This window comes from Oncorhynchus keta, chromosome 32, assembly GCF_023373465.1.
Source record: "Oncorhynchus keta strain PuntledgeMale-10-30-2019 chromosome 32, Oket_V2, whole genome shotgun sequence".
NCBI classification, from domain to species: domain Eukaryota; kingdom Metazoa; phylum Chordata; class Actinopteri; order Salmoniformes; family Salmonidae; genus Oncorhynchus; species Oncorhynchus keta.
Window position 1 is genome coordinate 31,551,508 of NC_068452.1, and position 14,849 is coordinate 31,566,356.

Genomic DNA, 14,849 nt, shown 5'->3' on the forward strand with positions numbered 1-14,849 from the left:
AAAAGTGACAAATAAGAGCTCATAGCATTCACCTGGTCAGTCTGTCATAGAAAGAGCAGGTGTCCGATCCCAGAATGCTGATTGGCTGAATGCCATGGTATACCATGGGTATGACTAAAAATTACTATTTACTGGTCTAGTTGTTGGTAACCAGTTTATAATATCAATAAGGCACCTCTGGGGCTTGTGGTACATGGCCAATATACTACAGCTAAGGTCTGTTCTTAAGCACGACACAACACCGCCTCAGGCCTTATTGCTTAAGTACTATATAGACTCAGTGTATATAGTAAACCGTTTAAAAATGTTTGACACTAGCAGAAATAACAAGTGTGACACTCATCAAAAGAAACAAAATACTTTATTAGACACTATGAATTACAGATCGGGAGGCCAAGGCCTGAATATCATATGTTATGCATTCATTCCATGACAGACAGAATACTCCTTTCATTGTGTATCTATGTACCCTCTGTGAAACAGTCCATTGGTGTTGCCATTAATACAATGGTAATTAGTTAATTGTGTTTTAAATAAGTAGAAAGAAAATTGTAAATATATAGAACATTTGCTGCATTAGATCTGAACCTATTCAAGTGGTGATAATGACAATACGTCGCTGAGAGACTGAGGAACAGCCAGTGTATTCAAGGCACTGGAATAGACTCAGAATTATGGTTACTTTTTTCCATTCATGGGTGAGGTAGTGAAGTCACTCTACAGGGGGGTATGTGGGCAATGTGTGGACTGGTAATGGCTTTATCCTATTCTTTCATATGGTACGTCCATGGTACAGAATAGCATGGACACACACATATCTGTACGGACAAAATGGACAAAACCCATATCTGTACGGATGGGCTATAGAAATGTGAATAAGGAAAACCACCTCCAGCCATTTCTCTATAGCCAAAACATATCTACTCTCAACTTCGCTGGACCATGATCTGCAACAGGTAAGGAACACTACACTGTATTTGGTCAACTGTGAAATTCTATTATAGCAGAATTAGAGAGATTTCAGTAAGCTATGCAGTGTCATTGAGAGTAATATCACTCAGGCAGTGGGCTTACTAGAACTGCAAAGGTCAAACAAGCAGGCAGACAAACAGCAGCTACAGTAACCTGAAATTGCCCTCCCCTTCATTGTAACATCGTTCTAACTAGTGAGCATAGAGATGGCTCCAAATATTAGTCATATTAGTTTATATCAGAATATGACTAAAGGTAAACCTTTTCAAGGTAAACCTTTACTATCAAAGGACTCCGGTGACATATTTTGGTCATCTCTGACTGAAGGGACCCATAACAGGAGTCTAATTGAGACACCTAGTGGTGACATCGGGGACAATCAATAGCAAACAAGTGTTGGAATCTCCTTTGCAATAGTGAATCTCTACAGAAACCGATTAAAGATCATTTCATTACATTCCGTCCTCCATACTCACAACTTTATTTCATGTGAACGTTGGTGAGACTCGAGCTTAAAGCACTACGATTCCATGACACAAGGAACCAAAGGTTACTGATGGCTAAATCTATAGTATATAACCAGGATACAGGAGTGTCTTTGAATAATGCCCAACAGTATCCGTTACTGCAGCTGGATTTGGAGGAATCTCTGTAAAACTACCACATTATTATGGTTAAGATATCAAAACACTACTATATTGGTTCTTTGAGTAATGTATTTGTATTCTTTAATATAATAATAATCTGGATTCTGTGCCTTTAAAATACATAGCCAGTAATGTATAGGAAAAATACTGTACAAAAAAACCCATATAGAATAGCTTTATATAAACATCTCTTATAACCAATGTATCATCTCTGTACTGAATCTTTTGGTTTGTAGTAAACTAATTGTTTGGGATAACCACAGTACTGGACAACACCATTCAACTTTTTTCCCCAACATCTTTTACATTCATACAGCCATTTTACAGAAGAAGGCAAACACATATCTACAAAAATACAGACATCTCTATTGATTATTAAAAGAACCACTCTTGTTAATCATGCTAAATAAAAAGGAAATAATTCAACCACTTTGCGATTAGCTTGAGGTTTGTGTTCTGGGAAATCATGCTGAAATATTCAAATAAAAACGATGAGATGATAATAATAAGAATAACAATATCAACGACACAAATAGAAGTCATAATAATAACAATTCGATATTCCAAAAAAATGAATCTGTCCTTAACAGAAAAGATACATAAATATCAAGCAGATTAGACTGAGGAACATTGCACCAGGGCAGATTGTGACACGTGTTAGAAGATTGGTGCAGAGAGGGTTAGCGGAGTTGTGGTTGTGGAACAGGCTGCAGCAGAGAGACCACTGAGCACAGGGTGGGAAATCTGTCCACCATCACCATGCTAGCTTGCGCAACTCCCAACAGAACATGACCGTGCCGTGCAACGCGAGACAAGAGGGTTGTGGGTTCTACTGGAGACCAAGAGGTGCTCTGATTGGGGAATCGGTGTGGGAGGAAAAACTTGGTAGCATGAATTAATATAGATTTGGAAAAGATTATTGCTCAATGTGTGATAGAAAAGAATCGCTGGTTTTTCTTTTCAACTGTACAGTTATACTGAGGTTTGAGAGAGAGGTTAAGTGCTAACAAAGAAAATATTAAAATCACAAGAGTAGCTTATAGTCCTGATGTGATGAACTGATGTTACAGCGCCGCAATAGAACAAAAATGGACGCGAAAATGTATAATATTCACGGAATTACAATAACAAAACAAATTGCAATACGAATGTACGGTTCAAACCGTTTGAGAAAGGATGCTACAGGAAGGTACAGGACATAACAACAGACAGGAACAGGGTCTTAGGTAGGAGGAGATTCCCTCTGAAAACAGCACTGGAAGAACATAAGGATGGGGAGGGAGATACATTACAACAGCTCTCAGTCCTGATCACACGTATAAAACAGGTGAGAAAGGGGGAAAACAAACACCATGGCATCATTTACAAAATGAACAGTGGAAAGAGGGGACAGGGTAGGGATCCGGAGAGTAGGTTGTTGGCTCATTAACACTCAAAGTGCCTTGTAATACTTGAAAGAGAAAAGTGTGTGTGCATACTGTACACACACACACACACACACACACACACACACACACACACACACACACACACACACACACACACACACACACACGAAGGATGAGTGAGAAAACAAAAGGAACAAACAAACGGATGCCAGTGACAGAATTCAAAATGATAGAATCCTATAGGATTATCATGTACAGGGGTGAGGGGCTGGTGTGTGTGGGGGCCAGTGCCACCAAAAGGGAGGCACATTGTCCTTTAAACTCTTGGGTGAGGGGGTGAGAGGGAAGGGTGTGGCGTGGACGTTGGTTTGGGGAGGTTCACAGGGGCCCATGCCGAGCCTCGTATTTGGCCACAATGTTCTTGGTGCGACCCAGTTCCTTCCTCAAGTCGGCCACCTCTGAGCGAAGTGCACCGTTCTCCTTCTCTAGGAAGCCAGCCCGGATGGCAATTTGGTTCTCCTTCAGTCGCCTGGCATCTCGTGACCTTTTGGCTGCTACGTTGTTCTTTCTGCGTCTGGCCCAGTACTTGTCATCCTGGAAAGTGAGGTGAAACATATATATATTTTTTAAATTTCACACTACCTGTGGTATTGTAAAATTATAAGTGATTCACCTGAGTAATAAACCGTATTCCAAATGTGACCTATTATTTATGTCAGCACGCATCTCATTTTCACTTATTACATTTCCATAATGTTGTTTAAACCTGCCTGACACATTTAACCTCCTTTGCACCCTGCAGGAAGCCATCTTAGCTCAACAAACAAAATAGTACATGTGATACACCTCTTCCAACATCGTATGACCCGGTTTAAGGGTGAATGACCACGGCCAAACCTGTCAATCTAAATCCTGGCAAAGTTCGCCTCCTCCCTATCAATACGGAAAAAGCTGCCGGTTTGGGTTTGCGCCAACGCTCCTCCTTATATTGTGGTTTAAAATAATTCTGGTTATTTAGATGGAATAAGTCCACTTGCTGCTTACATAACATAAGAAAACATGGTGCTTAAAGTTTTTGGCCAAACAAGTGGCGAACCCTTTCAACCTTCCACATAAGTAGGCTTCAGGTAGGTTACCTTGAGATCTTCAGGGATGAAGATCTTGCGTGCCTTTTTGATCATGGGCTGTGGTTTGAGCTCCTCTGGGGCGAACTTGCGTTTTCGGGGGTCAAACATCTCCTGTCCGGGTACGCTGGACAGAGCCAGGTCTGCAGGGTCGGGCTCGTAGCCCACTGGAACTTGAATAGACTCTGGATCGATGGGGCTGGGGGTGTTCCTGGCAGCTGAGGGCAGCACTGCAGGAGAAAGGCAAAGGAAGACAGGTTAGAGGGTCTGCTGAATTACATCTGGGCACTGTTTAGAAGAGACTGTACTCTCTGAAAGAGCAGGCTTTGAGGTGCAATGGTCCTGGAGAAAGTAATGGTTAGAAATTAGGCCTTATTAGACCTCAACTAGTTTCCTTAAAATGAAGGTTCTAGAATCTGCCATTAAATGTAATATAAAAAGCTATGACAAATGTGTCAGTCATTAGTACCCCATACTACTACCCCATACCAGGGGTACTTTTGAGTTCTCTAGAAAGCCCCCTTTAAAAAGTCCCTAGAAGGGCACTTAGGGGAAACTAACACAAGTGTGTCTATTTACATCATAGTATTCTGCCATTCTCTTCTTTAACATGGTTGTGCTTTACAAAGCTGATCCTCTAGAACATACAGCCCGGTTCAATGCGGCCTACGGGTGGTTTGAGTTTTTTTTTTTAATCTCTCATTTGTTTTTCAACAGGACAATGACACCTCCTTGCTGTGTAAGGGCTATTTGACCAAGAAGGAGAGTGATGGAGTGCTGGGTCAGATGAACTGGCCTCCACAAATCATCTGAATTCAACCCAAATTGAGATGGTTTGGGATGAGTTGGACTACAGAGTGAAGGAAAAGCAGCCAACAAGTGTTCAACATATGTGAGAACTTCTTCAAGACTGTTGGAAAAGCATTCCAGGGGAAGCTGGTTGAGAGAATGCCAAGAGTGTGCAAAGCTTTCATCAATGCAGAGGGTGGCTACTTCGAAGAATCTCAAATATATTTAGGATTTGTTTAACACTTTTTGGTTACTACATGATTCCGTTTGTTATTTCATAGTTGATGTCTTCACTATTGTTCTACAATGTAGAACAATAGTATAAATAAAAACAAACCATGGAAGGAGTAGGTGTGTCCAAACTTGACTGGTAGTGTATGCATGCATACACTTTAAAATGTCTAAAACCAAATTGAAAATGTGTAGAAATGATAATGGACCTACATTCATATAGTTTCTTGACTGTGTCCAGCTCACTAATAATCACCAAAATGAAAGCTAGACAGTCAGGGAGCATCGGAAATTCAGAAAACTACAAGACTATTTATTGCAAATTTGACAGCAAGGAAATGTAAACAATTTTTTGTGCGGCCCTCGGGACCTCGTTGACGACCGTATGTGGCCCTGGGGCCTTGTTGACGACCGTATGCGGCCCCCGGGGAAAGATTTGTTTGACAACCCCTGCTCTAGAATCAATACCAGCCTTGCAAGTGAAGACGGACTATATTCTTATGTCCATCTTATTCTATACATGCTCATCAAGTCAATGACTATTTCAGCTAAATAATTCTACAACTGGCCTTGCCCACAGGGAAGCAAAACAACTGTGGTTGCACCTTTTAACCAACAGGTGGAGCACAGAGAACACAAACACAAAGATTTACCGACACACAGACACTCTCACAAACACAGAAGATATGTTATTTAAGCTTTTCTGGGGCCCTGTTATCAGTGCCTCTAGTCAGCTGAGCTCAGGCAGACAACATTTTGTCTGTAAATTGACTGAAGGCAACCTCCTCCTCAGCATGTGCCTCTGCAATCTCTCTGTGTATGTTACGTAACACCTAATAGATTTCTAATGCACAGAGCAGCAGGTCAGTAGTTGACACGGTTTCACATTCTACCCTTCATCATTCAGTGGATTAGCAAGCAGAACTGAAGAACTTAATTGGATGGCTTCATCAAATCATCTGTAATTTGATTGGTGTCTGGCGGTGAGCATCTTATGACAGTAAGCTAATAGAGCCCAATGTCAGTGTATTTACTTGAGATTCATCCACTTAAACAGCTTGACAATTACAACGATTCACAATCGAAGGACTGTAGTCGTTTGTAGTTGGTTTGAAAACGTAATGAGGAATGAAAGAAATACAAATTCTTCCTGCTGACGGTGAAAACACTTCACTCAAACAGAATTCAAATGCCGACATTTTAGATCACTTCCTACGTCATGACCCAGCTTCTCTGTGCCTTAAGCTGGCTACGGCCTTAAGCCTTCTGACCTTTGGTCACAGCAGCATTTATAGCTCCAGCCAGTCCTGGTTGAGATTTAAGCCGAGGCCAACATACAGGTCTGACCTGCTTGTGCGTTATGCAGAAGGAAGTAAGACAGCTACTCCAACCCTTTCAGAAGAGAAAACAAATATGGATGAATATGTATTCCCTCACTACTATGTAGTGAGTGTACTACTGTGCCATTAAACCCCTACAACTCATCCAGAACGCCGCAGCCCGTCTGGTGTTCAACCTTCCCAAGTTCTCTCACGTCACCCCGCTCCTCCGCTCTCTCCACTGGCTTCCAGTTGAAGCTCGCATCCGCTACAAGACCATGGTGCTTGCCTACGGAGCTGTGAGGGGAACGGCACCTCAGTACCTCCAGGCTCTGATCGGGCCCTACACCCAAACAAGGGCACTGCGTTCATCCACCTCTGGCCTGCTCGCCTCCCTACCACTGAGGAAGTACAGTTCCCGCTCAGCCCAGTCAAAACTGTTCGCTGCTCTGGCCCCCCAATGGTGGAACAAACTCCCCAACGACGCCAGGACAGCGGAGTCAATCACCACCTTCCGGAGACACCTGAAACCCCACCTCTTTAAGGAATACCTAGGATAGGATAAAGTAATCCTTCTCACCCCCCTTAAAAGATTTAGATGCACTATTGTAAAGTGGCTGTTCCACTGGATGTCATAAGGTGAATGCACCAATTTGTAAGTCGCTCTGGATAAGAGCGTCTGCTAAATGACTTAAATGTAAATGTAAAATGTACTATAAGTCGCTCTGGATATGAGCTTCTGCTAAATTACTAAAATGTATACATGCAAGCGTGACAACTACACTCTAGCGTTACCAGTGAATCACTGCATCAGTAGCCACCGACACATTAAGCTAAAATGGCTGGCCATCCAAAGTGGTACTTCAGCAGGGGTCCAAAATCAATGCCTCATTTTAGTGAATTGTCAACAAACACGTTGGCTGCATGTTCGTCCCCAACAAAGACAGGCCACTGACTTAACACTGTCAGCTTAGTGCCAAGCTACTTACAAGGGCTAAATCAGACGCTGTCCAAAACAATCTGTCAAAAGTATATCACCTGTATAAATAACAAGCACTGTGGCCCAAACATCTTATCACTTTAACCATTAATTCTAACCAGATTACTGGAGTAAAAATACAGTGACATGCTTTACTGGCTAAGAGTGGCCTGGTGAAAAGCCTGGCTGATAGTGCCCTATAGTATTTGGCTGTGACCTCTCCTCTATGAACCTCCAATAGGAAGAGACAACACACACGTCTGACAACATGTGTCAAACGTCCACCAAACATAGATAGAAGGTAAGTGCTCTGTGTCTTGTTCCTTCTCCTGTAGGTAAATGCTCAGATTTGCATTGTGTGGGTGGGTAGTAGAACCAGTGCAGATGGGACGGAGGGCTAAGATGGCTCTAACCTGACTCTCACCTGCATGTTCTTCCTCTGACTGCTGGACAGTCAGGAGAGAAACTCAAATCCTCTTAAATCTGGTTTGATTTTCATTAACATGTTAAGCTTGACCCCTAAGGAATGACAACATCGATTCTGTCCCCTTTCCAACCAATCTTCAAAATGAAGTGTGAGCTAGTAGGGGATTCATATTATTGTCTTAAGTGTTTACTGTATATGAATGTGATGCTAAACAACATGGAGTCAACAGAACTAACCACACCTCCCCTTTATCTGTTTACTATAGGGAGAGGATTTCCATAGGTACCACACACCTTATCAGACAGTCACTTCCATGGCACACAAGTTTAGACCAGACCTTTGACCTCGTCTACGTTCCACTTCCCTTTTGGCCCCTGCCAATAATACAATGTGGGCCCCTTATTGAACCAGCAGTGGGACCCGCCCATCGCTAACTCCACTGGATATCTGCTGTGATAACAAAGCTATCTCAGGCTGCATTGTGCTTGCATGCAATATGGAATTGGGAGGTTGGTGGGGCGGGCTAGGCTGGAGGTGTAAGTGATAGCAGTATAGCCTTGACCATGTGATCTCATCAGGGTTCAGGATGTGCCTCTACTATGGCTCTGACTGGGATCTGTCTGGTGAGGGACAATTAAAAGGAAGGAGGAGATGCTCATGCCATGACAGTGAGGAAATAAATACTGAGAGGAACATTGTGGTCACTGTACATACAGTGACGAAGGACATACATATGGCTGTGTTTGGCATGAGTAATAATGTCATCATTAGAAACAAACTATTACACTTCTGTCTCCGATACTTTCAAGGGACAGGCTAAATCATCTTAAAATATGTCAAACAGAATGTCATACATTAGAAGAAGTTGTGAATGTTTTGTCCAAGGCAATTGTGAGGCTATTTTTGGAATGAATGGGAATTTAGGGCATTTGCAATTCCTTCAAATGTGATTGCAAATCACAGTAAAAGCATGCTGGGTGGATCAGAGTAATAGTGGGGGGGGGGGGATTGATACAGTAGAGTATCGTAATATTAATACTATTTATGACAATATATACATTTTATGACTCCAAGTATCAATTCTCAACAACAATCCATTTGTATATTTTCTGCTAGGTAGTTGACGTTAGCTGGCGCTAGTCGGCTGTACCTGTGCCAAAACGTTGGTATTTCTCCTTCTATAGCTTTGGCCTCAATCTTCTATTAAATGGTGAGCCAACATGTTTTCAGCACATTTGTTTCCATGACAGATCAAAACTAATTTTTATCATAGGTCTCTCGTGTCCCCCGGCAGCAGACATAGTGAGCAACATGTCATGAACATCGAATCACAGAAATCACCGTATCAAATCAGAATACATATAGAATCGCAATAAATATCGTATTGGCACCTAAGTATCACGATAATATCGTATCGTGAGGAGCCCTGGTAATTCCCAGAACTACCATTTAAGTGGTATGTCATATGAATTCAAGTCCACTACATAGGCCAGTTTCACTAGATCCCCATCACTGTTCACGTTGGGACTTGGTAGATCATTAATGACTAAGATGAAAAACCTTTGGACATACATAGGTCTATTGGAATAAAATGGCAGCAGAATGTGTTTTGTGTGAGAGTTCAACTTCTATTCAATCTGAGGATGTTTACTGATAATGATGTCAACTCATATCCATAAAACCTCAAGAAGTATGGGACAAATAATATAGGTCCCACCGAGCAGAGACATGGTAAACATGAGCTTCTGTTATACTCTGGAACATTATAAAAAGGCAGGTTTCCATACAGTGTGGAAGTGATTATAAGGATTGTATTTGACACACTGTGCTCTACCAACAATGTTAATGAGAAGATATCACACACACCAACCAAAATACATACCAAAGTTACTATATAACACAAACCAATGGGCACACAGAAATATTCCCTTTAAACATATAACATACTTATAACTGATGTGATAATCAAGTATATGTAAATAAGGTGTTAAATAAAATAGGGTCATAAAGACAACTACCATCCTCATCATTAATTAACTAGTTTCAAACTAAAACAATTACAGGCAATAGAATCACTGTTTTCCCCTCGACTAGAAGATTCAGATAGGATGTACATTTTTTAGCAACAAAGAATTGGCTAGCACAAACCAGATCACATCTGCCTGCTCCAACAAACACACCAATTACACTGACCATCTTTATTCACTCCCCCACTTTCAAGAGGCTGAAACCATGACAACTAGCCTTGGGGAAGATGTTTGCCTTGGTGATGCCTGTAAATAAAGGTATGTTTATCCTCACACCTCTAAATAACAGGGTACCAGGAATGTGTGTTTCATTAAAGAGGAACGTTTTATTTGTTTCTGGTTGTCTCTTCATTAGGCAGCAACAGATACGTCAGGATTCACCTTAGGCAAACAAAGCAAAATAGAGCATCGCGTGCCAAGCAACAAAATGAGCCAAATCTAAATCAATATTGGAATTTCATCAGGTATGTAGTAAAACTGTGAATGTTTGTTGACAAAAACGACACAGTTGAGGGATCAAAACTACAACCCACCCAAGTTGTACAACTACTGTCCCTCCAGTTTAACTTTCTAGTACTTGGCACAATGCCACTCAAGCTCCAAAGTTCAGGGCCAGAATTGTAGAAGAAATGTCCTAGCATACTCAAAGCCCCTGAAGTAGCCGAAATACTGAGAAACCTCTATGTGAGCTTTTGGTCAGAGTAGAATGGGGTATACAGTAAAGGAGAAAGTTCAGTGTTGAGAAGACAACCTGGTCATGATATGCGTGCTGAGTACACCAGGTGGATAAACAGCGCCAGGGGCATATTATTACAAAGCGTAACAACTAAGGCTTTGACCATAGAGATTTGCCCTAATTTGAGAGCTGTAGGAGGGTTGTGTGTCTGCGCATGTACGTGTGCGTTTGGTTGACCTTGCAGATGTTACCCCTCGTTTGAGAGTGTTCCTGTGCTGTGTGTTGTGAGTGATATGGTCTTTTACCTGCTCTGGCTGGGGGGCTCTGGAGACAGTTCTGGGAGACCATGGCTGTATGAACGGAGGTAGTGGCGTGGCTGCTGAGGTCGACCACAGAGGGTATGGGGGGTGCTGGGGAAACCTGCTGGATAGTGGGCTGCCGGGACTGCTGTGGCTGATTTTGGTTATTCTGAGCCGAGTTTGCAGGGATGCCATTCTCTGACAGAAACTCTTCCAGGTCCATGTACTCTAGCTGGAAGTTGTCCCCATCATATGGCAAGGTCTTGTCCCACAGGGTCGGCCCTAGGAAGGCCGACTGTGGAGTATTGGCACCGCCTTCCTCCTCCAACTTTTTCTCTTTCGCATTCTTCTCTTTTCCAAAACCTGCAAATATTTGGAGAGAGTCATATCACTGTTAGACCAAAACAGCCAAACAATGCCTTTATAATGTCAAAACGGCTAAGCCAATAAAAGGCTAAGTTTTAAAATGTTTTTATAAATAAATGTCTACTTGAGCCGTATTTGAATGTTTATATACTTGATGCAAATAGATAAATAACCAAACTACAGTAAACACCCCATCAACTCCAATAGCAAAAAAACCTCTAGGGGACAACCTCCAGTCTCAGGAAATATATTTTAATTTCTCTTCAACCTATTTCCAGAAGTTTTAAAGAGTTTTTCAAATCTATATATATGAATATATTAATAATATTCCCTATCAAGTTGTTGACAAATAAGTACTAAATGGTTTCTAGACTGGCAAGTCTATGGAATACTAACTATAGTGTATTTACAGTAGATCACAAACGTCCCACAATGTACTACTGTTGGACTTGTTTTTATCCTTTAAATGTATTTTTGTAGTAGTGTTAAGATTTTTGTCGAAGTTGTTGGGAAAGTTGTCAAAATGTCAGTTCTTTTAAAATGTTAGATAGAATGTAGTTGATAAAACAGCGGTTGTTTGATTGGTAGAAGATATTTCTGTTCTGATGTAAATAGCAGAGAAGTAGACCAAGATGCCATATCCTCTAAGTTTTTGCCTAAGTTGTTGGGAAAGTGGTCCAACTAGCTGATGTGTCAAAAGTCTAAATGTTTACTCATTGTCTCATGGTAGAAATGTGCTCACCCAGTGCTATAAATGGTATATTTCTGAAACTTATATGACAGTTGATTCAACAGTGGGAAGTTAGCTCAACGAATGCAGTGGATAACCATTACTAAAACAGCTGTCACTTTTGATCAGAAGAAGATCATTCTGTTCTGATTACAGATTTGAATGTGTTGTCACGACACCAGAGTTTTGACTTCGATACCAGGTTTAGTATCACGATACCAAAAATGATACCAATTGACAAAAAAATAAAGGGTATTAGCCAAAGTCACAGATTGGTAATTGATACAGATGGATCTTTTGAGTCCATTATCATTACATTTGTAAAAATGTTTTAATGTATGCATTAATTAATAAAAAAATAAATGTCACTTTTTTTTTAACCAATTTTTTTTACCAATCAAACTTCATAACATTATGGTCATCGTTTATTTGAATGGTAAATCTCTAGTCTATTGATGAACTGGGTAAATCAAGATGTAGCCTAGGTCTATTTACAATACAAGTGAATGCATATTCAATAGGAGTGTGTCCATGCATTGAGTTATTGACCTTGTCTCGGCTGATTTCATTGGAATACAGATGAAAACCAATCTGTTTCCATTTGGGATTTATTTTAAAGTATGCACGTTCTCTTTAAGACCCGTGACGTCATTCACACATGCACACACTTTGAAAACATTTATTAACAGTTTCAACATTTCCACATGCTGTTTTTCATTATTCAAGTGTGTTAACTTATGTGCAGCATAAGTGGTGATGCAGCTCTGACTCCCAGTGGTTCCTCTTGACAGGCTTGGGCTAGCAATGAGTAAGTGCAGCAGGCACGGTGCTCTCGCGCTATAAAGGGACATCGGCTACGCTGATAGACAGACTTGGTCCTACCTCAATCCGTAGACGACATGACAGAAGTACCAAATATAACAAAACTGCTGGTACCCAACCGTTTTTCAGGTTCTAGTATATAAAAAGTACTGAAGTTTCAGTGTATCGTGAAACACGCATTTGAATAGCAGAGAAGTAGACCAAGATCTCATACCCTCGAAGTTTTTTTGTCTAAAGTGCTGGGGAGTTCGGCCAAAAAAATTTTTTTTTCAGAAAATGCAGTTGATGCGGTTACTAAAAGAGCTGTACCGTTTTATCGCAACAATATATTTTTGTTACAATTTCAGATTTCAATAGCAGAAGAAGATGCCATACGCCCTAACTTTTTGTCTAACTTGTTGGCAAAGTGTCTATGTAGCTGATTGTTGTCACAAGTTATTGTTCACAGTGCATAGAATGTTGGATGTAATGATGTCACAATGGGACCTTTAGAATGTTGAAATCCCTTTAGAGTGGATGGAAGACAAAACGAAGGGCAAAAAGCTTTATAGTTTATAAAGTGCATCCAAAAGTTGTATTCAAGCACACTGGTTCTGACCACTCTGCACTTTTTAAACGTTTGAATGATGTTTATAGCTTAAACCGTGTACGAAAAATAGCACTCCAAATAATAATAAGTACTGTATGCCAAAACGTACAGTGGGACGCGTTCTGTAGTAAATCACATGAATTAAAGGGATAGTTGCTACACTGTATCCTTATCAGTCCGAAGCTGTCATACCAGGAATGTATTTTTGACATTTAATGACAAATTGCAACCATCATGGATCATACTGTACTCCTTCCCGATCTGGCTAGATGTAGTAGTACTAATATATTACACTTAATGCGGAAATCAGCAGTATAAACAATAACAAAGCGAATCCCCGACACTGGTTCGGTAAAAAGCTAAGGGATGGGGCTAGAGAAATGTAACCACCGAAATGCATAGACATTAAGAGTTTGAGTTATGGATACAAGGATTGATTACCATCCATGATATCAGAATTATAGTTTTAACCATGTTGAGGCTATATAGTGTTTGTTTACAAACATTGGATTAAAACAATCTTATATTTGGGGTTCTGGTATGACAGTTGAACTAAGCTCATGAGGCATTTAGAAATTCTACTCTTCAAGAATCAATGAATGTATAAGTCCAACAATGGATGTAGCAACAGTGATTGTACCTTTAATTTACACTTGAATCAACGCCAATTCTTAGTAAACAAAGGTGAGAAACACCGGGCTACTGAAATATTGTAGCCATCCGAGACGTTTTTCTGCATTGTATCTTGCTTGCTCACGCGCTGCAACACTGACAGATCATGCTTGAAAGCGAGAACGACAAAACAATCGTCTCACAAATTAATGTAAACTACCACGTAACAAATTATTTGATGTCTGCGTTTTGTTTACCTTCATGATGAAATGGCAGCTTCATTGGATTCTCCAACAGGGATTTCAGTACGCCATTAGTTGGAGTTTGGAAAGATGAGTTTAAAGGAACAGGTCTGGCCATTTTCTCCATTGGTCTGGAGGACGATAGTATAGTGTACAATTACTATTATTCCAAAAGAAGACCCGCGTTTGTAAATATGTTAAAGAAACACCAAACGTCAATGCTTGACCCAATCTGTAGTTCAGACCGAGAAATTGACATCCGCGCAGAAAATAACAATTACGGGTTTCGTCGAACGACGCTAGTTCGAGAAGGCAGAGAACTAACTGGATGTGAAGCTCAAGATGGTTCACAATCCATTTGTGGACACCTATGTACATGACGTCAAACCTTTGGCAAATACTTGAATACCGACTCTGCGAATGAGAAGGAGGGACTGACCACTGCTGAATTGGGAACTTTTTTGTTTCACGTTTTTTCCCTATCATTTTTTTCGCAGCCCTTTTCTCCTTGAAAATATATATGTCAATCATGTTAATTGACAGATTACTCCGACATGGCGTACAAAATCGTTGTACTACCCACATCCATTAGCCTTGGTATGTAGTGCAA

General features: G+C 40.8%; 1 protein-coding gene across 1 annotated transcript; it reads right to left on the bottom strand.

The window, feature by feature from the left end:
- Window positions 1-344: 344 nt before the first annotated feature.
- On the bottom strand, window positions 345-14,619 carry LOC118365622 (hepatic leukemia factor-like). Its single transcript, XM_035747986.2, has 4 exons — window positions 14,255-14,619; window positions 10,885-11,241; window positions 4,144-4,361; window positions 345-3,601 (listed from the first exon to the last, which is right to left on the bottom strand). The coding sequence occupies exons 1-4, from the start codon at window positions 14,364-14,366 to the stop codon at window positions 3,386-3,388; spliced, it is 903 nt and encodes a 300-aa protein (XP_035603879.1). The 5' UTR covers window positions 14,367-14,619; the 3' UTR covers window positions 345-3,385.
- Window positions 14,620-14,849: the final 230 nt, after the last annotated feature.